This window comes from Lemur catta, chromosome 1 (genome assembly GCF_020740605.2).
Source record: "Lemur catta isolate mLemCat1 chromosome 1, mLemCat1.pri, whole genome shotgun sequence".
In the NCBI taxonomy this organism is placed as follows: Eukaryota; Metazoa; Chordata; class Mammalia; order Primates; family Lemuridae; genus Lemur; species Lemur catta.
Window position 1 is genome coordinate 119,017,187 of NC_059128.1, and position 23,767 is coordinate 119,040,953.

At 46.6% G+C, this 23,767-nt stretch overlaps 1 protein-coding gene across 6 annotated transcripts in view; it reads left to right on the plus strand.

Moving 5' to 3' along the window:
• Nucleotides 1-23,767, plus strand: part of SUGP2 (SURP and G-patch domain containing 2) — a 32,405-nt gene that overhangs the window by 2,896 nt on the left and 5,742 nt on the right. For all 6 annotated transcript variants that reach the window (XM_045551536.1, XM_045551548.1, XM_045551553.1 and 3 more), the window contains exons 3-8: nt 2,826-4,433; nt 7,700-7,820; nt 14,031-14,518; nt 15,614-15,725; nt 18,133-18,611; nt 21,176-21,237. In XM_045551536.1, coding sequence (XP_045407492.1) covers nt 2,826-4,433; nt 7,700-7,820; nt 14,031-14,518; nt 15,614-15,725; nt 18,133-18,611; nt 21,176-21,237 — 2,870 coding nt within the window. The remainder of the gene's footprint in view (nt 1-2,825; nt 4,434-7,699; nt 7,821-14,030; nt 14,519-15,613; nt 15,726-18,132; nt 18,612-21,175; nt 21,238-23,767) is intronic.

Below are 23,767 nucleotides of genomic sequence, written 5' to 3' on the forward strand. Positions count from 1 at the left end.
CTTTCTTATCCCTCAGAGGTAACTATATCTGTGGTGTTTTGTGCATTTTCAAGTTCTTTTATGATGCATTTACATAATTCGGAATACTTAGGTATTTATGTAGATGAAGATTTAAATCTTGGTTTAACTTTACCTAGAGACTCACAAGGTAACATATCTTAGTTACCTCAAGAAAGATTGGGGGGAAGGAATGGGGAACTAGAAACCTAGCAGGAAGTTAGGTCATTGTAGAACATCTCTTTGTCACAAAGCTGCATGGTCTATTGGTCAGCCTTTTTCTGTGTCTGATCCACTTTGAACTTTCCCTTTTCCTCGTAAACCAGGGTATTGGAAAATTCTCTTGTGCAGAATCCAGCCACCACTGTCTGTCTCTAATGCTCCCACCCTAATTATACCATCAGTGCCAATAATCAATACCTGGATTATCACAGTGGATTCCTTGCTGGAACATCCACATCCACTCTTCTTCCCTGCAATCTGTTCCCTACACTGTAGCCAATGAGGTCATCCCTCTGCTTAGAACCCTTCAGTGGCTTTCTGTCTCACCCAGAATGCACAGTAGCATCGTCCAGGGGCCAGGACAGAAGGGTTTCAATACCTTTTTGAAATCCTGATGTCCAGGTCACTCTCCATCCTAATTAATTGATAAAGTCTGGGGAGAGGGTCCCCTGGGGACTCCAGTAACAGAGTTTGGGAGCCACCTTCCTACCACTTTGCTTCTCGTTCCTTCTGTTCCCTTCTGGCCACATTGGCCCCCTCCTGGTCCTAATTCAGGGCCTTGTCCTCATGTCCTCTCTGCCTGGAAGGCTTCCCCCCACAACCACATGGTCTGGCCCCTCACATCACGCTGCTGCTGCCATATTGTCAGAGCTACTGTCCTTGACCAGTCTGTCTAAAAATGGCATCAGCTGGGTGCAGTGGTACATGCAGTGGTGCGTGCCTGTAATCCCAGCTACTGGAGGCTGACTCAGGAGAATCACTTGAGCCCAGGAGTTCGAGGTTGCAGTGTGCTCTGATCATGCTTGTGAATAGCCACTGCACTTCAGCCTGGGCAACATAGTGAGACCCTGTCTCTCTAAAAAATAAAAAAATGGCATTCCCATCTCACATTTCCACCTGCTTGAATTTTTTTCTTGCCACTTACTTGCACCTGATATATTTTTATATCTGGCTCCCTCAACTGAGAAGTCTGGGAGAGGTCTGCTTTCCTTGCTGTAATTTCATTGCCTAGTGTCTAAAGTTGCCTGCACAAAGTACGTGCTTAATAAGTACTTGTTGAAGAAATGAACTTGCATTTGCACAGGACTTTGGTTTCCTTTGGCCTCTTAACCCATTACTGCCTCCTGGCACCTCTCTTTCCCTTTTTATTTGATTTTTTTTTAACTGGGTCATAGATTCTGATTCAAAAGCTAGAAAGTTAGAAGGGCACTCCATGAGAAGTCTCCCTGAGGCCTACTGTTCCCATAGGCCCATACTTCAGTTCTGTTTCTAGCTTCTTACATTTTTTCTGTATGTAAATAGCAAAGGTAAGTATGTTTCCCGTTTTCTACACCAATGACAAAAGTAGACACTGTTCAATTTCCATCATGGCCTCCCTTGATATGGTTTCTTTAGCTCCTGCCTTCCCTCCTGTCTGCCTGAATCTCTGTTTTTTCAGCTCCAGAGAGGGGGTTGATTAGCCTGGCAGACCTTTTTAAGGTATTGATTCGGCCAGCCTTGGGTCTGCTGTGGTGGGTACTATCAGCATGGCTCCAGCCTCATGGTGGCACTGTGGGCAGGGAGTTGGAGGTGGCAGCCTGCGTAAAACCTGTCTGCTGTGAGATAGAAGTAGAAACACAGAAGGATTCCAGTTGCAGTAAAGTCCAGGTTATTTGGGGAACGAACACCCTTCCCTCAGTCTAAAAAAGGGACTATAGGCCAGGTGCGATGGCTCACACCTATAATCCCACCACTTTGGGAAGCTGAGGCAAGAGGATTGCTTGAGGCCAGGAATTCAATAGACTGGGCAACATAGCGAGCCTCCATCTCTACAAAAAAATAACAAAATAGTTAGCCAGGCATGGTGGTGCATGCTTGTAGTCTCAGCTACTCAGGAGGCTGAGACAGGAGGATTGTTTGAGCCCAGGAGTTCGAGGCTGCTGTGAACTATGATTGTGCCACTGTCCTCCAGCCTGGGCTACAGTGAGACCCTGTCTCTAAAAAAAAGAAAAGAATTGTAAACTCAGATGGCTGTAAAGTCAGGGTAGGGGATCTGAATGGGTGAGGGACACTGGTGACAAGTTGGAGAGTCCATGTCTCACCTGTTGGGGCAGCTGTTGCCCAGCTTGGGTGGACTGTCAATCAGGGCAAAGGTAGGCCCAGTGCTTACAGTTTCGCTTGTTTGTTTTCTCTTTTTTTTTTTAAAGAGAGGAGCTCACATGATCCTCTGCTTCCGATTCCTAAGTAGCTGTGACACCAGGCACGTGCCACCATGCCTGGTTCATTTTTAAATTTTTTTTTATAGAGATGGGGCTTTGCTATGTTGCCCAGGCTGGTCTCTAATTCCTGGCCTCAAATGATCCTCCCCCCTCCACCTCCCAGAGTGCTGGGATTACAGGTGTGAGCCACTGTGCCCATCCAGTCTTCAGTTTTAATAAGAAGTCAATCCAGATTTTTAAGTGACACCACACACATTTTAAATGTTGGCAACAAATATGAATTGGCAAAAAGCCCTCAGGCATATAAAGCATTTCTGCTGGCTGATAGTTCATGGACCAGCTGTTTGCAACCACTGACTTAAAGTACCTTTTATATGTTGTTTTTTTTTTTTGGATCGTTTATTTCAGATCTCTTAAGGGTGGTCCCAAGATCCAGAGCAGATATGTATGACGATGTTCACAGCGACAGCAGATACTCCCTCAGCGGATCTGTAGCTCACTCTCGAGACACGGGAAGAGAAAGCTTGAGAGGTGATGTATTTCCAGGGCCTTCCTTCAGATCGAGCAACCCTTCCATCAGCGATGACAACTACTTTCGCAAAGAATGTGGCCGGGATCTAGAATTTTCCCACCCTGACTCCCGGGACCAGGTTATTGGCCACCGGAAATTGGGACATTTCCGTTCTCAGGACTGGAAATTTGTGCTCCGTGGCTCTTGGGAGCAAGACTTTGGCCAGTCAGTTTCTCAAGAGTCCTCTTGGTCACAGGAATATAGCTTTGGTCCTTCTGCAGTACTGGGGGACTTTGGCTCCTCCAGGCTAATTGAGAAAGAGTGTTTGGAGAAGGAGAGTCGGGATTATGATGTGGACCATCCAGGGGAGGGTGACTCTGTGCTCAGGGGCAGTGGTCAAGTCCAGGCCAGAGGCCGAGCTCTAAACATCGTTGATCAGGAAGGTGCCCTCCTAGGAAAGGGGGAGACTCAGGGCCTGCTCACAGCTAAGGGTGGTGTTGGGAAACTTGTCACACTGAGAAGTGTGAGCACAAAAAAAGTACCTGCTATAAATCGTATTACTCCCAAAACTCAGGGCACTAACCAAATCCAGAAAACCACCCCAAGTCCTGATGTGACCCTGGGGACAAATCCAGGGACAGAAGACATCCAGTTTCCCATTCAGAAGATCCCTTTGGGGCTGGATCTAAAGAATCTTCGCCTCCCCAGAAGAAAGATGAGCTTTGACCTCATAGATAAGTCTGATGTTTTTTCAAGATTTGGTATAGAAATAATCAAATGGGCAGGATTTCATACCATAAAAGATGATGTTAAATTTTCCCAGCTTTTCCAGACTCTCTTTGAACTTGAAACTGAAACTTGTGCTAAAATGCTTGCCTCATTCAAATGCTCCTTAAAACCAGAGCACAGAGATTTTTGCTTTTTTACTATCAAATTTTTAAAGCACTGTGCTTTGAAAACACCCAGAGTTGATAATGAATTTTTAAACATGCTTCTAGACAAAGGTGCTGTGAAGACCAAAAATTGCTTTTTTGAAATCATAAAGCCCTTTGATAAGTATATAATGAGACTTCAAGACCGTCTTCTGAAGAGTGTCACTCCTCTGCTCATGGCCTGCAATGCCTATGAGCTGAGTGTCAAGATGAAGACCCTCAGTAACCCCCTGGACTTGGCTGTTGCCCTAGAGACCACCAATTCTCTCTGCCGGAAGTCTTTGGCCCTTTTGGGACAGACATTCTCCTTGGCCTCTTCATTCAGGCAAGAGAAAATCTTAGAAGCCGTCGGCCTCCAAGATATAGCTCCCTCTCCTGCCGCTTTTCCAAACTTTGAGGACTCCACTTTGTTTGGTAGAGAATACATAGATCACCTGAAGGCCTGGCTGGTTAGCAGCGGGTGTCCCCTCCAGGTCAAGAAAGCCGAACCAGGGCCCACACGAGACAAAGCAAAAATGATTCCTCCTGTGGAACTAGAAATTCAGGCCAAGGCTCTGAGTGGTCCGAGTAAAGGTAAGGAAAGCAGCAAAAGTTTCTATTTGTTATTTTTCGTGTTTGTTGGTAATGTCTCCTATTTGAGATTTTTTACATAGAAGTTCTTTAGCCAATTTGGAACAAATCAGGATTTTAGTAGTAAACTCACATTGGCCAGTATGTATGCCTGCCATTCATTTTGTGAGTGTATATTAGGAATCTTCTGTTTACCACAGAAGACACTTCGATGTTACGGACCCCTTAGGGAATCTGACAGAAAGCTGTGGCCTTTGCCAGGAAAAATGCACATATCTTCATGCACAATTTTACCTGCACTTTCTTGGGGGGCTATGCCTTCTTGCAGCCAAGGTTAAGAACCCCTGTTCCAACATGTCCCCCAAGTATTATTACAAGGGAGAAGAAACACTGGACACTCTCTGAGCAGTCTTCAGGGTCCAAAAGAAATCACAAAAACCAGTCATTCCTGAGCTAAGTGTGGCCGTGCATGCCTATGAGCCCAGCTGCTTGGGGGGCAGACTCAGGAGGATCCCTCCAGGCTAGAAGTTTGGGCTGTGGTGTGCTATAATGGTACCTGTGAGTAGCCACTGCACCTCAGCCTGGGCAACATAGTAAGACCCTATCTCTTAAAAACAAAACAGTCGACCGTGTGCTAGAATCAGGGGGACACTGGGAGGCCCCAGCCAACCCTAGGAAGTTGGGGAGGCTGTGTTTGAGTTGTGCTGAGGATGTGCAGGGACCAGCCAGGTCATTCCAGGAGGTGGAGGCACCTTTTCACCCCACTTACCTTTCTTTTCTTTTTTTTTTTTCTTCTCTTTGGGCTGACTTGGGACCACTTACTTGTCTAGATTGGCTAAAGTCGACAGATTACTTAGGTACATTTTATGGACTTTCTGGAGAAGAGAAAAGGCCAAGGAAGAGGACTAGAAACAATAGGCTGTTTGGTTTCCCTTTTTCCTCCCCCTTAGCTCCCAGAATGGATGCTCTCACAACCCAGATATCCCAGAGGTCATGAGCACACAGTAGCCGTGTTCCGTCTCTTACTCCCTTGATTTCCCCCAGCATGGTTTTTAGTTTGCCCCCAGCCCAGTAGGGAAGCCTCATTTATCTCTGGCTTTCTTGGCTCATTCACCACCCTCATGGAGCCCCGACTACACCAAGCACTGGATAGGTCCCATTGCATACGGGTGGGCACACCTCTTCTCAGAGACGGTTTCTTCCAGAAGCAGGCTCAGGGCTTTAGGACCCTCCTCCCTACACCCTGCAAAGTGATACGGTACTGAAGAATGTTGTATGATGGAGGAAAACATCACCCCTAACCTAAAGTGGCTCCCCACTCTCTCACAATCTTGTGATGTTCGCAGATGTTCCTGCAGATCCTGGTGTGCTAGACTGAAAATGCTACCGTCTGTTCTTTTAGATGATTGTCCAGAGTCCCTCTTCTGTGTTTTACAGCATTTGCTACATTATGATAGCGCCCTAACATAAATTACCTCACCTTTCCCTTGATGTTGGACTCATGCTGCCTTTTACTAGAGGCTTCTGAAGCCAAACAGAGCTGGGTTCACATGTAATTGGCATCTACAGGCCTTGGCTCTGTGTCTGGATAGCTTGCAACAGGGCCCACATCTCATGGGGCTGTCTCCCTCTCCCCACCACCACTGCTGCCATTCCTGTTAGAGACACTAGGATGATTGGTGTCTTTGGTTGAGTGTATTGGTTATTACCGTTAGTTTTATTTTTTCTTTTAAAATTCTCCTTTAAAGGATATATCCTCAGGAATAGAATTGCTGGGCCGAAGCTGTGACCATTTTCTGGTCCTTACTTTTGGTCATCCTAGCTAGAGATGACCAAATTTGCAGGGATCCCCAAATTTCATTATCTTGGAACGCATCTGACTTTGAAACTTAGATTCTTTTGTATAATTGTGTAAGATTAGCAGGTCTGTAAAAAGAGACCCAAGGGGAAAAAACGGCAATTTCATAGGGCACATACTTGTAATAACATGACAGTCGAAGGATTGGCTTACCCTGTGTGAGGAGCTCACATTGGTGTTTAAAATAAACTCAGTGCTGCAACGCAGACATAGGCCAGGACAGGATCACGCAGTCATTCACAGAACAAACTGGAGAATCTCTTCACTTCAACGGAGAGTCTCTTCAACGATAATTTTAATTGAGTGACTGAACAAATAGTGCTATTAAAACTAGCAAATATCAGGAAACTAAATAATCTTATCACTTGAGGAAACATGCTCTTCTGTGTTGCTGGTAATATAAACAGTCACATTGGAGGGGTTTCACACTTTAAAAAATGTTTTTCTTTTTATGTATTCAAGAGATATTTTCTGTGAACACGTAACTTGGGACTATTGACCTTTTTTTTTTTTAATGAGAAAAATTTTTTGGTAAATTTAGGTAATTTCCTCTTTTTTTTTTTTTTTTTTTTGGAGACAGGGTCTTGCTCTGTCACTTGGGCTGGAGTTGCAGTGGCCACCCAAGTAGCTAGGACTACAGGTGTGCACTAGCACACCTGGCTAATTTTTCTTTTTTTTTTTTGGACAGACAGGGTCTTGCTCTTGCTCAGGCTGGTCTCAAACTCCTGGCCTCAAGCAATCCTCCTACCTCAGCCTCTCAAAGCACTAGGATTACAGACATGAGCCACTGTGCCTGGCATATATATATATTTTCTGATTATAAAACACATGTGTGTTTATTTTTTAAAGATAAAGCACAAAGAGAATGAAATCCATGATTAAATCTATCTCCTATAGATAAACTCTGTTACCATTGTGGTATATGTTCTTCTAATTTTTTTTTTCTATGTATCTGTATTTATGTATCTTGTCTTCCCACCTTTATATTGAGAGTAATAATCCAGATACTTTTAATGTATTTATATCTAGATACATTTTATACCTTTATGTTTTCCACTTTAGTACTATGAACATTCAGGTTATTACATACAGTGATACATGAAAATGATATCAAATTGCTATATATCATTTCTTTTTCTAGAATATGTACATAAATTGCTCTGTCCAGTTATCGTAAGCTGTGACTGTTTGTCCTGTGGTCATGCCATTATATTTTTTAGGAGGAGATTTTGCATATTTGTTTCTAGAATAAAATATCGTTTTCCTCTTTTCAACACTGGTGTCTTGCGAATGAGGATTTCAGCTGTTGGTGCCTAGTTGGGTTCAATGCTAAGCCCCGAACTCACTGTTCTGGTCTTCCCAGGACCCGAGTTTGGCATGTTTTTCAATAAAGCCATTCCATGTGTTCCAGCGGTCCCCCAGCGAGCGGATCACAAGGTGGTAGACACCATTGACCAGCTTGTCACACATGTCATCGAAGGCAGCCTGTCTCCCAAAGAGAGTGCCATTCTCAAGGAGGACCCTGCTTACTGGTAGGTCTTTAAATGTCCAATCCACAAACCCCTCCCACAGAGCATGTGGGGAAGTGTGGGTTGTACTGATGCTGTTGAGAGCAGAGGGTAGGATATTTATTTTCAGGTCAATCTTTTCTTTTTATATATTTAGCAGATTTTTTTTTTTTTTTTTTTTTTTTTTTTTGAGACAGAGTGTCGCTTTGTTGCCCTGGCTAGAGTGAGTGCCGTGGCGTCAGCCTAGCTCACAACAACCTCAAACTCCTGGGCTCAAGCGATCCTACTGCCTCAGCCTCCCGAGTAGCTGGGACTACAGGCATGCGCCACCATGCCCAGCTAATTTTTTCTATATATATTTTAGTTGGCCATATAATTTCTTTCTATTTTTAGTAGAGACGGGGTCTCGCTCTTGCTCAGGCTGGTCTCAAACTCCTGACCTCAAGCGATCCACCCGCTTCGGCCTCCCAGAGTGCTAGGATTACAGGCGTGAGCCACCGCGCCCGGCCATATTCAGCAGATATTTTCTGTGAACAGACTATGGATCTTTTTTTTTTTTTAATTAGAAATTTTTTTTTTGGGTAAATTTCTAGATAACTTCTATAAATTTCTGCTGCAGACCAGTGGCAGGCCAGCTGGGTGGGTGGCCTTCTCTCTCCTGTGAATGTGTCTCAGAGTCCCTGCAGTGCTATTTTAAGGTGCAATGAAATGTGCATGCAAAAAGCAGGGAGTGAGAGGAATAAGATAAGTAATGCGTCACAGCCATTTGGTGTTTATGTCTAATATTGTTAAACTGTTGTCTTTTGCTTTACTACCTCTTCCTGTGAATACAACAACTTTTTAAAATTACTGTTGACATCCTAAATATAATACTTGATTATTAGAGCACATAAAGAACAGAAAGTAAAGAAACTCTCCTGTTTGCTGATGTCTGCTGACAGTTTCATGTATTTGCTTCTAGTCTTCCTGCTCACCATGGGCTGTTTGGATTTTTTCCCTTTTTTAGAGATAGAGTCTTGCTGTGTTACCCAGGCTGGAGTGTAGTGGTGTGATCATAGCTCACTGAAGCCTTGAACTCCCGGGCTCAAGGGATCCTCTCCCCTTAGCCTTCTGAGTAGCTGGGACTATAGGTGCACACCACCACACCCAGCTAATTTTAACAATTTTTTGTAGAGATGGGGGTCTCTCTATGTTCCCCAGGCTGGTTTTGATCTCCTGGCCTTAAGCAGTCCTCCTGCCTTTGCCTCCCAAAGTGCAAGGATTACAGGCATGAGCCACTGCGCTCATCCTGGTTTTTTGTTTTTAACATAGTTGTGATTATACTATGATGTAAAAGATCCTGCTCTTTTTAGTAATGTGAGGAAATGCTTGTATTACCTACTCTTTGTAAACATTATTTTAGACAGCCACAAACACTAGTCCATAGGGTAGGTGGTCAGTTTACTTACCCATTCCTCTCTTGCTAGACTTTTAGAATGTTTTTAATCGTATGCTGTTTTAAACTGCATCAGTAAATAACTTAATGCATCACATTTTCTTGCATGTTTAGGATTATCTCTAGATTGGATGGCTAGGAGTGGAAAATTAAAAATTTAACTTTTTTAAATTATAAAAGTGGCATGTGCCCTTTGTAAAAATAGGGGAAAGTAAAAAGGCAAAGATGTAGTCACTCAGAGCTCTGCCATTTTCCCCCACAGTGTGTACTTTAGAGTTGTGTCCTGTGATTGTCATTTATTATAATTGTCTTTATTACCAATGGTTGCATAATATTCCATTGTATACAGGTACCATACCTTACTCAACCATTGCCCATTCGTGGATTCCTAGGTCATATCCAGTTTTTCCCCACTATAAATCACATTATGATGATCAATGTTTTGCTTGTATTTCTGTCTACATTTCTGGTGGTTTATTAGGGTAATATCTGGGATTGAAATTGCTGGGTTAAAGCTCTTATTAGAGGCTTTTGATCTGCATCAGTATTTCTCAGCTGCAGCATTATTGATATTTGGGACTGGATCACTCTCTGTCATGGCATAGCCGTCCTGGACATAGGCTGTGTAGCAGCATCCCTGGCCTCTATCCATAAGATGCCAGTAGACTCCTCTACTTGTAACAACCAGAAATACCTCCAGCCATTGCCTGATGTCCCCTAGGGGGCTCAGAGTTGCCCCCAGTGGGACCATTGATCTTTTTTTTTTTTTTTAAGAAACCAAGTCTCACTTTGTTGCCCCAGCTAGAGTGCAATGGCATCAATCATAGCTCACTGCAAGCTCAAACTCCTGGGCGCAAGGGATCCTCCTGCTTCAGCCTCCCAAGTAGCTGGGCCTACAGGCACACACCACCATGCCCAGCTAATTTTTCTATTTTTTTGTAGACACAGGGTCTTGCTCAGGCTGGTCTCGACTCCTAACGTGAAGTGATCCTCCCGCCTTTGTCTCCCAAAGTGCTATGATTACGTGCATGAGCCACCGCACCTGGCCAAGACCGTTGATCTTTACCATCAGATATTTTCCATGGGTAATTTGTACCAATTGACACTCTTGCTGCCACTCAGCAGGTTCAAAATTGTACCCATACTGGACTCGGTATTTTTGCTGTTAATAATTACTAAAGATGCTTGAAAGGCATAAATATCCATGTAAAAGTAGCAGAGCTTTGTTCCTACCCAATGTGATTTACCTGGGGGAGGGTTAGAGTTTGTTATAGTTTTATTTTTTACAAAATTCTTTTTTTTTTTTTTTTTTAAGACAGAGTCTCACTCTGTTGCCTGGGCTAGAGTGCCGTGGTGTCAGCCTAGCTCACAGCAACCTCAAACTCCTGGGCCCGAGCAATCCTCCTGCCTCAACCTCCCGAGTAGCTGGGACTGCAGGCATGCACCACCATGCCTGGCTAATTTTTTCTATATATTTTTAGTTGTCTGACTAATTTCTTTCTATTTTTAGTAGAGACGGGGGTCTCGCTCTTGCTCAGGCTGGTCTCAAACTCCTGAGTTCAAACAATCTGCCCACTTTGGCCTCCCAGAATGCTAGGATTACAGGCATGAGCCACCGCTCCTGGTCTATTTTTACAAAATTCTTGAGTTTATCTGGATAATTTTCATGTATTAAATGAGGTAGACAGGCCGGGCGCGGTGGCTCACGCCTGTAATCCTAGCTCTGGGAGGCCGAGGCGGGTGGATCTCTCGAGGTCAGGAGTTCGAGACCAGCCTGAGCAAGAGTGAGACCCCGTCTCTACTAAAAATAGAAAGAAATTATCTGGCCAACTAAAAATATATATACAAAAAAAAAATTAGCTGGGCATGGTGGCTCATGCCTGTAGTCCCAGCTACTCAGGAGGCTGAGGCAGTAGGATCGCTTAAGCCCAGGAGTCTGAGGTTGCTGTGAGCTAGGCTGATGCCACGGCACTCACTCTAGCCCGGGCAAGAAAGTGAGACTCTGTCTCAAAAATAAATAAATAAATAAATAAATGAGGTAGACATATAACTTAAAAGTTAAAAAATCCCCCAGATAACCTAATTGTGCCAGCATCATTTATTGAATACTTTTAATTTAACAAATATTTATGCTTTCTGTGTACTTGGTAGTATTCTGAGCATGTTACTCATTTAAGCACTGGCTGGCTGAATCCTCATAAATTACAGAGCAGGTGAATGCTACCAAAAAGAAAGGAGACAGAGAAATATTAATTCAGGCCAGGTGTGGTGGCTCATGCCTATAATCCTAGCACTCTGGAAGGCTGAGGTGAGAGGATTGCTTGAGCTCAGGAGTTCAAGACTGGCTTGAATAAGAGTGAGACTCCATCTCTACTAAAAATAGAAAAATTCACCGGGTGCAGTGGCATATACCTGTAGTCCCAGCTACTCAAGAGGCTGAGGCAGGAGGATCACTTGAGCCCAGGAGTTTGAGGTTGTAGTGAGCTATGATGACACCATGGCACTCTAGCCAGGGCAACAGAGCGAGACTCTGTCTCAAAAAAAAGAAATACTAGTTCAGACAAAATAGACATCAAGGAGAAAAGCATTAAAACGGGCAAAAGAGGTTTTTGATAAAAGAAAAAGTCGTCACAAACATAAATAATGAATCTTGATGCTTAAACTTCACATTTTAGAACTGTGTAGATAAACAACATTTAGAAATAGTTTAAATCCAAAAACCATGCAAAGAAGAACAGATGAGTCCATTACCATAGTAGGAGATGTGAGTGTTTCTCTGGAATGGGTAGATGATGTAATCCAAATAAAGCTGTGGACGATTTAATGACACAGTAAAAGAGCATAAACAGAGATAATGTGCTAATATTTGTTGAACAATTAATGACTGCTAGGAAGTGTTCACAGCATTTGCCTCATGGTGAATGCATGTAACTGAAGTCTTACAACAACATGATGAAGTAGCTGCTTCTTGTCATCCTCCCCATCTTACAGATGAAGAAACTGAGGCACAGACTGGTTCACAGCTTAAGTGGCTATGCTGAGATTTGAACCCAGCAGGCTGGCTTGTGAGTGTTCTTGTGATGTTATATTCCACTAGAACTTGGGGACATAGATTTGAGGCTGACATTCTCAGACTGCATTTAGCATCAGAGCCATCCAGGGGAAAAGGAATCTGTCAGAGCCATGGGTGACTGGGGTTGTGAGGTCACCTGGCACTGACTCTGCTGTCTGCCCTTGATGAGAAGTTTGCTGGCCCTAGCTGGGCCTGCATTTGACTTGAGAACCAGAGTACCAATGTTGGTCAGCATTCTCTTAATCGGGAACTATTGCTTGTTTGGGTGCAATCTTGCAAGAGGCTGCTGTCAGTCTAACAGAGTGGCCAGGGCAGCCATGGAGCCAGCCACATCCTATTTTCTCAGGTTCAGCCAGATCTTGACAATGTCAGCAGGAGCTTTAGTATGGAGCTGCAGGCCAGGGACACCAGCATCACACAGCGCTGCCAGCACCCTGCAACACATGGCCACCTCGCTTCCATTCGGCTTCGGTGTCATTTGTAATCTAGAAGCTCATTTAATACCTAATATGTGGTCACTTAACATCAAGCAACCCGAAAGCCACCTGAAATACTGCCATACTCACCAAACAATATTCCTTCTTTAACACAAACTGAAATCAAACATTCACAAAAGTCTGTTATGTCTAAGAACACGGAGAAAATCATAGCACATCCCCGATTGGGGCCACATTGTGCAATGCAACAAACTAGAAACCAGCAACAACCAAAATAAAAGGCGCTTCTATTAATAAATAACTTTTGAGTGAAAGGTAATTAGAGCTGAAATTAGAAACAATTTAGAGGGAAGTAGGAGGGAGAACACTACATACCAGATGCCTCTGTAACAATACTTAGGAAGAAAAGTAAGTTAGGTGCATTTATTAGAAATAGAATGGAGGTAAAAAGCATTCAACTGAGGAAGCTAGAAGGAAAATGATGACAAAAGTTCAAAGACACAAGAAGGGGAAGGATTAACAGATAAAAGAAGATGTTAATAAAGTTAAAAACAAAGTAATGTTCTTTGAGAAAAAATGTATACACCTATATAAATAACATGAAAATCTCCCTCCACACCTTTCTATTCCATTCTCCACAGCTAATTATTAAGTTTGCCTTATTTTCTTTCAATCTGTGTGAAAAAAGCAAATATACCTGGAGTGCGTATGTACACAGAGCAGTTTCAGATGATACATATCGATGTAGGTCTCCTTGCTTGCTGTTTTCTCTGGCTATATTATGGATTTTTTACATTAGGAGATACAGCTCAACCTTTTCTTTTCTGTATGGTTCTCATCATGACGACTCTATCATAAGATTTCATGCATGGGCACAGGCTCCTCGGTTACCATTCTCTTATGGGTCCCATCACACCTGCCTCAACGAAGCAGTTGAAAGCTCACCAAGTGCTCCGCCTGACTGGGCTGTTTGAAGGGCGTCATTTCTGCATGCCAGGGTGCTGTGGCTCCAGGGTGACTGGTTTGTGCTACGAGGTGACCATGAGCTGAGCTGTACACTCCCTCATGGCTGCTGCTGATGGAAATCAAGGAGGAACTCAAATACTGCTCAGTCAGAACTCCTGATTGCACTGCAGCCACTCTCGGCAAGGTGGGCGTTTTGGGTCCTCAGTGGGCAGCAGAGGACAATGGGGAGACCACCACTTAGAATGGCTTTGTGATTGCAGTAACAATTTGGTACATGGTAGTAATTTTCACAAATGTCCTCTTATGCCTATTTTGTCATATAGGTTTTTGTCTGATGAAAATAGTCTGGAATATAAATATTACAAGCTGAAATTGGCAGAAATGCAGCGGATAAGCCAGGCCTTACCAGGAGCCGATCAGAAGCCAACCTCAGCGGAGTGTGCAGTGCGGGCCATGCTGTATGCCCGGGCAGTCCGCAGCCTCAAGAAGAGACTGCTTCCGTGGCAGCGTCGGGGGTTCCTCCGTGTGCAAGGTCTCCGGGGGTGGAAGGCAAGGAGAACGAGCACCGGGACCCAGACCCCTTTGTCCTTGGGCACAAGGCTGAAGCACCACAGCCGGCAGGCTCCAGGCCCCTTGCGTGCAAAGCCGTCACTGTCAGACAGGAACGAAGCTGTGAAGGATTGCCCACCAGACCCTGCCAGACCCTCTCCTTGTGACCCTACCCCAGAAACCTCAGGCCCATCCCCCAAGCCAGCAGGAGTGGACATCTCTGAAGCCCCTCGGACCTCCTCTCCCTGCCCATCTGCTGACGGTGGGTGCTCACTCCTGCCCCCCTCTGGGCCCCAGTCCCAACTCTCCCATGTCCAGGGTCTCTCCAGAAGCCCAGGGCTCAGCAGTCTGGGTGAGGCAGCAGCTACAGGGACCTGGCCAGGATAGGTGCATGTGGAGACACTTTCTCTCTTCCCTCCTTGAGAGGGTCACATGTGAGTCCTGCTGCCCCTTCCTCCTCTCTTGTGTGTGAAGCTGGCACGAGGTGCTGCCCACAGCCTCCGTGCTCCCGGACAGGGTCCTGGTGCTGGGACAGTCATGCCTTGTGCCTGTGCTTGGGATCCCATGTCTCACCTTGGCTTTGCCTCCCTTGACATTTCTCAGGTTCTACCTCCTCTTCCCCAAGGTCTCTTCAGGGTTAGTTGACCTGCACCACTTCTTCTGAACTGACTTAACCCCTTCCGTTTCTCCTGGTCACCTTAGCCATTACCTTCCCTCGGTACAGTAGGCCTGCCCTCTGACCTCTGACCAGCCCTTCCCACTCAGCACTACGTGGGAATGGAGACAGCAAAGAAATCTCCACAGTGGCTGCATTCTCTAGCTGTTGCTGTGTCACAAGCCACTCCAAGCTGAGGCTTAAAACAGGAGGTGTCTGGTACTGCTCTGAGCCTGCTGACGGCAGGGGCATCTGCTGATCTGGGCCGCACATGTGTCTGTGGGCCGTGGCAGGTTCTCTGGGTCTGTCAGCTGAGGTAATGGGGGTGGCTGAGCCATGAGCCTGTCTCCACCCACAGCAGTCACCCCAGGGTTGTTCACCTGACGGTCAGGGTCAGGGTTGGGGCTCCGGAAAAGGCAGTCGAGGTGCTTGAGGCCACTGAGGCCCAGGCTTTGAACTGGCAACTGGCACTTCCACCACATTGTATAGCCAGTTCGAGTTCCACGGCCAGCCCTGATTCAAGGGGGCAAACAGAGTCCACCTCTTGCTGGACAGAGCTGCAGAGTCACATGGTGTTGGGTGAGACTGCAGGGGGGGAGACACTCAGGGCCATCTTTATAATCAGTCTCCACAGCCCCACAACATTCATGCAAGAAGCAGCAGCTCAGAATTGGTGCATGACGGATGCTTTATGTTTTGTAGTTGACATGAAAACAGTGGAGACTGCAGAGAAACTGGCCAGATTTGTTGCTCAGGTGGGACCAGAGATAGAACAATTCAGCATAGAAAACAGCATCGATAACCCTGAACTGTGGTACGTACCCCCTGGGTCTCATCACACCCTTTTGATTTGAGTGTATTCACCCCACAGGCATGTCCTGAGAGACTGCAGGGCAGCCTGGCCCATGCACTCCTGCCTCAGGAGGACACCAGGGATAAGTCACAGCTTCACTTCAGCTGAGCCAGGGCTGTGAGGAAGAAGTGTCTGTTCTGAGGGACCAGGGGGGACCTGCCCTCATCTGGGGCATCAGGAAAAGCCTCCCTAGAGGGACATTTCATCTGCATCCAAAGGCCCAGTCAGAGTTGTCCAGAGGAAGAGAAAGAGATGAGGATTTGCTGCTCATGTGGTGATAATTGGTCCTTGCCTAGGTCCAGACAACAGGCACTTCCACACAGTGGTGGCGTGGCATCCTTATGCTGGGAGGGGACACCCTTGCCCTTTCCACTCCTCCAATGAGTGGGGGGTGTCAGCATGTAGCCTGTAGACAAGAGAACTGGGGCTGGGAGCCAGCTCTGTCCCTGGGGTTCTTCCCAAGGGTGACGTAGAAGTGCCCCCTCAGAGAGAGGCTGCCTAGGGGCCCATGTGTTCCTGTTACTGAGCCATAGCCCTGCTGGGGGCCTCTGGACTCCTTGTGCTATTCCCAACTTGCTGGAGAGTGGTACTTTAGTCTAATTAAAAATATAGTTGAAAACTTACATTTCTCAGCATTTATGGGAAATGATGGAGCATTTGGGACCTGACTGTGTGAGCTGAGCACTGTCCTCTGCAGCCATCCCAGTGTGTATGTTTGGGGGGTGGACAGGGATCCTCACTGTGGCCTTCATCTGTGTTTCTCTGAGGTCTAATGGCGCTGAGCATCTTTGCATGTGTTTGTGTGCTTTCTGTATTTCTTTAATGAACTGTCTACAGTCAGGTCTTTCTCAGTTTTATTATTGGGTCTTTTATTTATTCACTAATTAATTTTGAGAGTTTAGTACATGTTCTCGTCCTTTAGAGATGTGTGATTTATATTTTCTCCCAGCCCGTGACTTCTCATTATAGCAATGTCTTTTGGAAGTCAGAAGTTTATAATCTTTGACCTTTTCTCTATTGGGTTTTTGGACTTTTTCTTTCTTGATTTTTAGGAGCTCTTATCTGTGACGTGGTTGCCTATATTTCCTTCTACTTTGTCATTTATCTTTCACTTTGCTTTTGGTGTGTTTTGCAGTACAGAAATATTTTATGTAGTCACATCATTTTGTTCTTTTATTGCACCTGGATATTGAGTAATAGTTAGAATTTCCACAAACTCAGCTTATAAAGAGATTTACATATTTTCTTCTAGAACATGTATGGTTTTGCTTTGTACATTTAGACCCATAGTCTATGTAAGGGTTATTGGGGTACAGAAGGTATGGCATGATCTCATTTATTTTTCTAAAAAGCTGTCCAGTTGTTCCAATACCATTCACCCAAAAGACCACCTTTTTTGCAGTGATTCAAGAAGCCACCTTCATCAAATGCAGTGTTTCTGGTGTTTCTGTTCCATTCTCTTGGTCTGCCTTATGGACCACTACGCTGTTTAACTCTAGAGGCTTTATGGCACCTCGCAGTATTTGGTGGGGCTGGAACTCCTTATTGGTCTTATTCAGAGTTTTCCCAAATACTCATGTATATTTATTTTTCTTAATAAACTTCAGAATCATCTTGTCCTAATCCAGAAAAAATTGCTTTTATTGCTAATAAATAATTATGTTTATATGCTAATTAGGGAGGAATTGGCACCTATATGAGGTTGAGTTGCTCTATCCAAGAACAAGGGCTGTCTTTCCCTTGGTCCAGGTGGACTTGGGTGCCTTCAGGAGAGTTTTAGTTTCTCAGACCAACCACAGCCCCACAGCTGTGGTTAGGAGTCAAGGAGGTCACCAGACTCCTGAGGGACAGAGAGGCCTCATTGCCGCATTCATATAGCTGCAGGCAATGAGCTACCTTGCATGCCTCTGGGGGTACCTCACAGCTCCTCGGGGCTATAGTTCCAGCAGTAGCTGTGCACTGCCTCCATGTGTCTCACACTTGGGAGTGTAAAATGAACCAGAGAATCAAAATGGGCACATGGAGGCCCATAGGCCAGTGAAGTAACCAGAAGGGGTGAGGTGGGGCCCAGGCCAGATCTCTGTTCCAGCATGTTCCCGGGTTATCCTGTATACCTTGTTCCTCCACCTCTCTCCACCAAAAAAGCAATTAGGCCTCTTCTGTTCCAATTCCTTGTTAAGTTGCTCCTCAAACATACTATCTCGTTGAGAAGCTGTGCCATCAAACCATAGCTGCACAGAAAGAGATCAGGTTATTCATTCTACTCTTTCACCCCCAGCCTCGTTAGAGCCATCCCAGGCAGTTTCAGCAAAAAAACCATGTTTAGAGATTCCCTCTGGTTAATCAGTGTATTTTGTCTACTTCCCAGGTTTCTCCATGACCAAAATAGTGCTGCTTTCAAATTCTACCGGAAGAAAGTGTTTGAACTGTGCCCATCAATTTGTTTCACGTCATCTCCACTCAACCTCCATGCCGGCGGCGAGAGTGCAGATTCTCAGGAGAGCCCCTTAGACCACATGGAAGGGGAAGCAGAATTTGAGGACGAGGCCCCTCAGCAGCAGGTTGAGCTGGAGAGCCCAGAGGTGATGCCTGAGGAGGACGACGACGACAATGACGGAGACGGGGCAGAGGAGGGCCCTGTTCACGGAGGGGCCGGCAAGTTCAAGGGCAGCACCCTGGCCGATGGCCTCCCCGGCGAGGCTGCCGAGGACGACCCAGCTGGAGTGCCTGCCTTGTCACAGGCCTCCTCAGGCACCTGCTTCCCCCGGAAGAGGATCAGCAGCAAGTCATTGAAGGTTGGCATGATTCCAGCTCCCAAGAGAGTGTGTCTCATCCAGGAGCCAAAAGGTGAGTGCCCGCCTGTCAGCACAGCCACCCCCAGCAAGCTTCTTGGTTGGTGGGCCATGGAAGGTAGTGGAGACGTGGCCTGACCAGATGAAGAATGCACCTGCTGTTGGCCCTAGCTCAGCCACACGATTGACCCTGTGGCCCTGGTTATCCTTCCTGCCTCTCATCACACCCACCAGCCTTGTAGGTGACCTCAGTGTTCTGGTAGGATGATACCTCCCCAAAATCCCTCCACTACTTTCCATGGCCCACCAACCAAGAACCATACCCCCAGGAGTCTGTGGGTGGGTGTGTCCCCAGAGTGGCCAACACAGCATGGGGTTCTCTGGTCTTATAGCTTAATCTTAAATAGTTCTAAAATAGTTTTGCACACCACTCCAAAATGTCAGTGTAAGATTCACGTGTCTAGTTGGTCTGAAATCGTTGCTCTAAGGAGATGCTTCTTGGGTAGTCTGTGGCCTGTAGTCTCCACATGCTGTTAGGCATTCCTCTTATTGCCCAGATTCCGGAAGGCCCTAACCTTGGAGTGGGTAGACCTGGGTCATCTCAGCTGTTTCCTGCCGCCACCTTGTGGGACAGGCAGCCTTCTGAGCCTCTGGAAGGCTCAGGATAGTGACACCTGCTTCATGTCATGACAGTGAGGTAGGGGGACACAGGGGGTGGTTGCAGGCAGCTGTCAGTGGGACCTGTGGGCTCTGTGCTCTGCCTGCCTTGACTATGGAGGCCATCCCCAGCTCTCCTATGGGAAGAATTAGCGTTCTTAAGGTACAATTTACCAGCAGTGAAATGCACCCTTTTCAAGTGGCCAGTCTGAGGCATTTTGGCAAATGTGCATAAGCAGGAACCTCCCAGTCCAGCAGAGCTAAAGCCCACTCTCAGAAAATTTCTCTTGTCTCTTTGCAGTCCCCTGCCCCCATCCAGCCCTGGCAACCACTGACTGTTTTCTAGGCCTGAGTTTCTGCTTTTCCTAGAAAATGTGGTGGAATCGCACCGCATGCAGCCTCTTGATGGGCTGGCCATGGCCCAGGTTGCTCCTTGTGCCCCCCGTCCAACCAAGGTGTCTCCACAAGGTCAGGCCCAGGCTGTGCTTCTCATATGCTGCTGCTGCAAACCTGTGTGTGAAGTTGTTGGAGTGAACGGTGCCCATGATAGGACTGCATTAAATAGTCACCTGTGTGTTCTCCGTCACTAAGACGCTCATATTCACAGGCAACAGTGTCCTTATAGTTTCTTCTGCTTTGGAGTGGTCCTCGGGATTGGTGTTTAGAAACCTTGGGGCTGCAATGAATTGCTGACCGTTCTGCTGTAACCCTTCCATCCTTCAGAACTTCTCGTAAACAGCAGATGGCTTATCAAGTGCTTGTCACATATGTCCTTAGGGGGAAGTGGATTTCTTTATTTCTATGTTGGAAGCTCTCAGTTCTTTGATTGGGTGGTTGATGAGACAAAAACAAGCCCTGCTGATCTCCCCCTTCATCAAAACAAAAAAATAATAATAATGTGATTCAGTACTCTGTATGGGAAGCATGGTTTTTTTATGAGAAACTTCGCCAGCCTGAGCAACATAGCAAGACCACATCTCTATAAAAATTAGAAAAATTAGCCAGGGGTGGTGGCACCTAAAGTCCTAGCTATTTGGGAGGCTGAGGCAAGAGGATCCTTTGAGCCCAGGAGTTTGAGGCTGCAGTGAGCTATGATGACACTACTGCTCTCTAGCCTGGACGACAGAGTGAGACCCTGTCTCAAAAAAATAAAACAAAAAGAAAGATCTGGATGGACTTTAATTCTTTCCCAGTGAATTAGCTGCAGGTAAACTAGGAGGGTGAGGCATTGTAAGTAGTTCATTTGTTGAAACAAAATATATTCTTGTGGTCATGGAAATTAATCCATGTATTGGGTCCTTTGTTTTATATATATGTATATATATATATATTTTTTTTTTTTTGAGACAGAGTGTCACTTTGTTGCCTGGGCTAGAGTGCTGTGGCGTCAGCCTAGCTCACAGCAACCTCAAACTCCTGGGCTCAACCGATCCTACTGCCTCAGCCTCCCAAGTAGCTGGGACTACAGGCATGTGCCACCATGCCCGGCTAACTTTTTCTATATATTTTTAGTTGTCCGGTTAATTTCTTTCTATTTTTTAGTAGAGACGGGGTCTCACTCTTGCTCAGGCTGGTCTCGAACTCCTGACCTCGAGTGATCCTCCTGCCTCGACCTCCCAGAGTGCTGGGATTACAGGCATGAGCCACCTTGCCCGGCCGGGTCGTTTGTTATAAATGTGGCAAGTCTTAGGTTTGGATGGGCTTTCCCAAAGCAAGGCACACCTCAGTGAGCCCTTCACCATGGCCCAAGCTACCTAGTCTGGGCATGTCTAGCCTCTCTGCTTGCTCCGTGGGTCACAGCCATTCATGAGAGGAGCCATGGCCAGTGGCTGCTGTGCAGGCGCAGGGCACCTTCTGCCATCAGAGAGACTGTTAGCCACAACTCTGCAGCACCTCCAGTCTCTCTCTGAGTAATCTGGGGAATGTGTGTCTGTATGCGTATACCTTTCTTTTGTCTTCCAGTCCATGAACCAGTTCGAATCGCTTATGACAGGCCTCGGGGTCGTCCCATGTCCAAAAAGAAGGTGAGCTTAATCATTTGTAAGCCCTCACTCAGGATATAGTTGGTCAGAATTTGTTGGAGTTTTAAAGGATGCTGCAGTTTATGATTAAGCTATACTTGTATTTCAAACTGAGATTTAATGTACAAAACGCAACAAACAGAGACTTTTCCCTCAGGGGACTTTTTAAAATTGTTTGGCCCTTGTCCAGAACATAGGAGGGTAGTGAATAGTCCATTAAACACAAAATTGTGGACTGATGTGTGCAGTGGGGTTTGAGAGATGAACAAGGTAATGTCTTGGCCATTAAGAAGTTCAAGCTTAGTGGCCTCTAATTGTGGTTAAGGGAGTGCACTAATCTCCTAGCAAGCAGAGCATGGTGTGTGTTCATTCATCCATCAGCACCTCCTGCGCGCCAGGCCCCAGCTGCCCACCAGGAGGCAGCAGTGAGCAGGGCTGACAGCGAGAAGAAAAGGGTGTGACTCAGTCATGGGGGTGCTGTGGGCAAAAAGAAGCAAAGCAAGGGGAGGGGGGAAGAGGTGGGGTGGGGGTGCCGCTGAGGTCAAGGAAGGTCTCCCTGGCAAGTGATGTTGACACAGGCCTGGAAGAGGTGAGAAGGAGCTGTATGGGGACCTGGGGAAGGCATGGCCTGGGCAGAGGCCCGGGACAGCAAGAGGCCTTTGTGACAAGAATGGAATTGGAGGGACTAGACAGAAGTCAGCCCCGTCTCCTAGGGAGGTCCTCAGGGACCCATGGCAGGGGTTTGGGCAGAAGATGTGGCCACTCTGGTGGAGAGCAGCCTGTGGGGTGGGGTCCAAGCAGAGCAGGGGACCAGGAGAAGGCTCAGACTTAGGGCAGTTGGACCAGGGCATGGGAAGGCAACGAGAAGGGCTGAAGGTGAAGTCTGTGGAACTCACTGGTGGGCTGAGTGTAGAAGAGTGAGGACCAAGAGTCCAGGTAGCCCCAGGGTCATCAGCCTGGGCAGTTAGGAGGACAGAGCTACAGTTTGCTGACATGGGGGTAGGTAATCGGAAGGGGACAGGTGCACTCCAGATGAACAGGGGCATACATTGGTGGGTAGTGGGCCAGTTGAGGCTGGGCAAGGTTACCTGGGACACATGTAGAAAGACTTTGCAGGTCCTTAGTGGTCAGGGAGAAGGATGGGAAGCCAGGAGAGGTTTCTCTGCTGGTATTAGGCAGTGCTGTGGTGTTTCAGACCCCTTCCAAGTGCCCCTCAGAAGAGGTCAGTCTGACCCCAATTACAGCAGGTAGGAGTGACCTTCCTGAGTCAAAAGCTTATGGTCTTGACTGGTGTGCTGGGTTTAAGCTGAGCCAGCACCCAGTACTCTTTTGTGTAGCCTGGGTAAGGGCATAGCCAGGTGAGGGGGCAGCTGGGCCTTGGAGTCAGTCACAAATGGATTCAAGCTCAGCCTTGCCGCCTAGCAGTTTTATAAGCTTGGCATGTAACTCCTGAGCCACAGGTTTTAGTGTGTAAAGTGGGGTGCCACACCTACCCTTCAGGTAGGAGGTACTGTGAGATTAAACTTAACCCAGTTCCTGGCTGGTGTCCTACAAACACTGTTCTTTCCTTGGGGCTCTGCACCTGTCCTGTTTTGCAAGGGGACTGCAGGTAGGAAGGAGGCCGTGGTGGCTGCAGCTCTCCTCTGTATACACCTCACCCTGACACGTGGGGCACTGCTTTCCTCCAGCTGTCCAGGAAGCCAGACATCAATATTGTTAAACACAAATCAAACGTTCACAAAAATCCTTCCAGGCCAAGCCGGCCCATGTTCCTCCCACTATATCCCCAAGCAGCCTTCCTGAAGGGGAAGGGGTACAGGCCTGCTGTTTGGGGACCCCTGGCCCCCGATGGCCAGCCATTCCCCTGCCTTCCCCACCCTCCATCCCAGGGCCCAGGCTGTGGGTATCTCCCAGGAGGGCCTGACAGATCGCCATTTTTCATCTCAGTTCGCGGGTTCTGCCTCCTCTGTTCTCCAGGCCACTTCTGTTGGTAAGGGGCCTCCCATTGCAGCAGCTCCTGTCTGGTGTTCCCCTGGCCTGCCAAGATGTCTTTGCATTGCTGTCTGCCTCCCCTCCTTGGCCATCCTGCAGAGAGACTTCTGCCCATACCACCTTGGCAAGCCCACCACATGCCATTTGGAAGGGGCTGCCTGTGTTGAATAATTCATGCAAGTACACACAGATGCACACGTACACACAGAGATGCAGACACACAGATACACACAGATGCATACACACAGCTGCACATGTACGCACAGGTGCATGCACACAGATGCACATGTACACGGAGATTCATACGTACACACAGCTGCTTTATACCTTGGACACCTCTGAAGGGGCAAAGGGAATTTCTCTTCTCTGAAGCTTAGAGTCTAAGTCTGTCAAAATGAATTGACAGTAGGTTAACAGGAAAAAAATTATTAACCTGCATAAGCATAGAAGCCACATAAAACAATATGAATTGAGTCGTATATTTTATAAAAAAGAAAATAATAAAACAATATGAAAACTCAAAAGGTTGAAGCTAAACTAT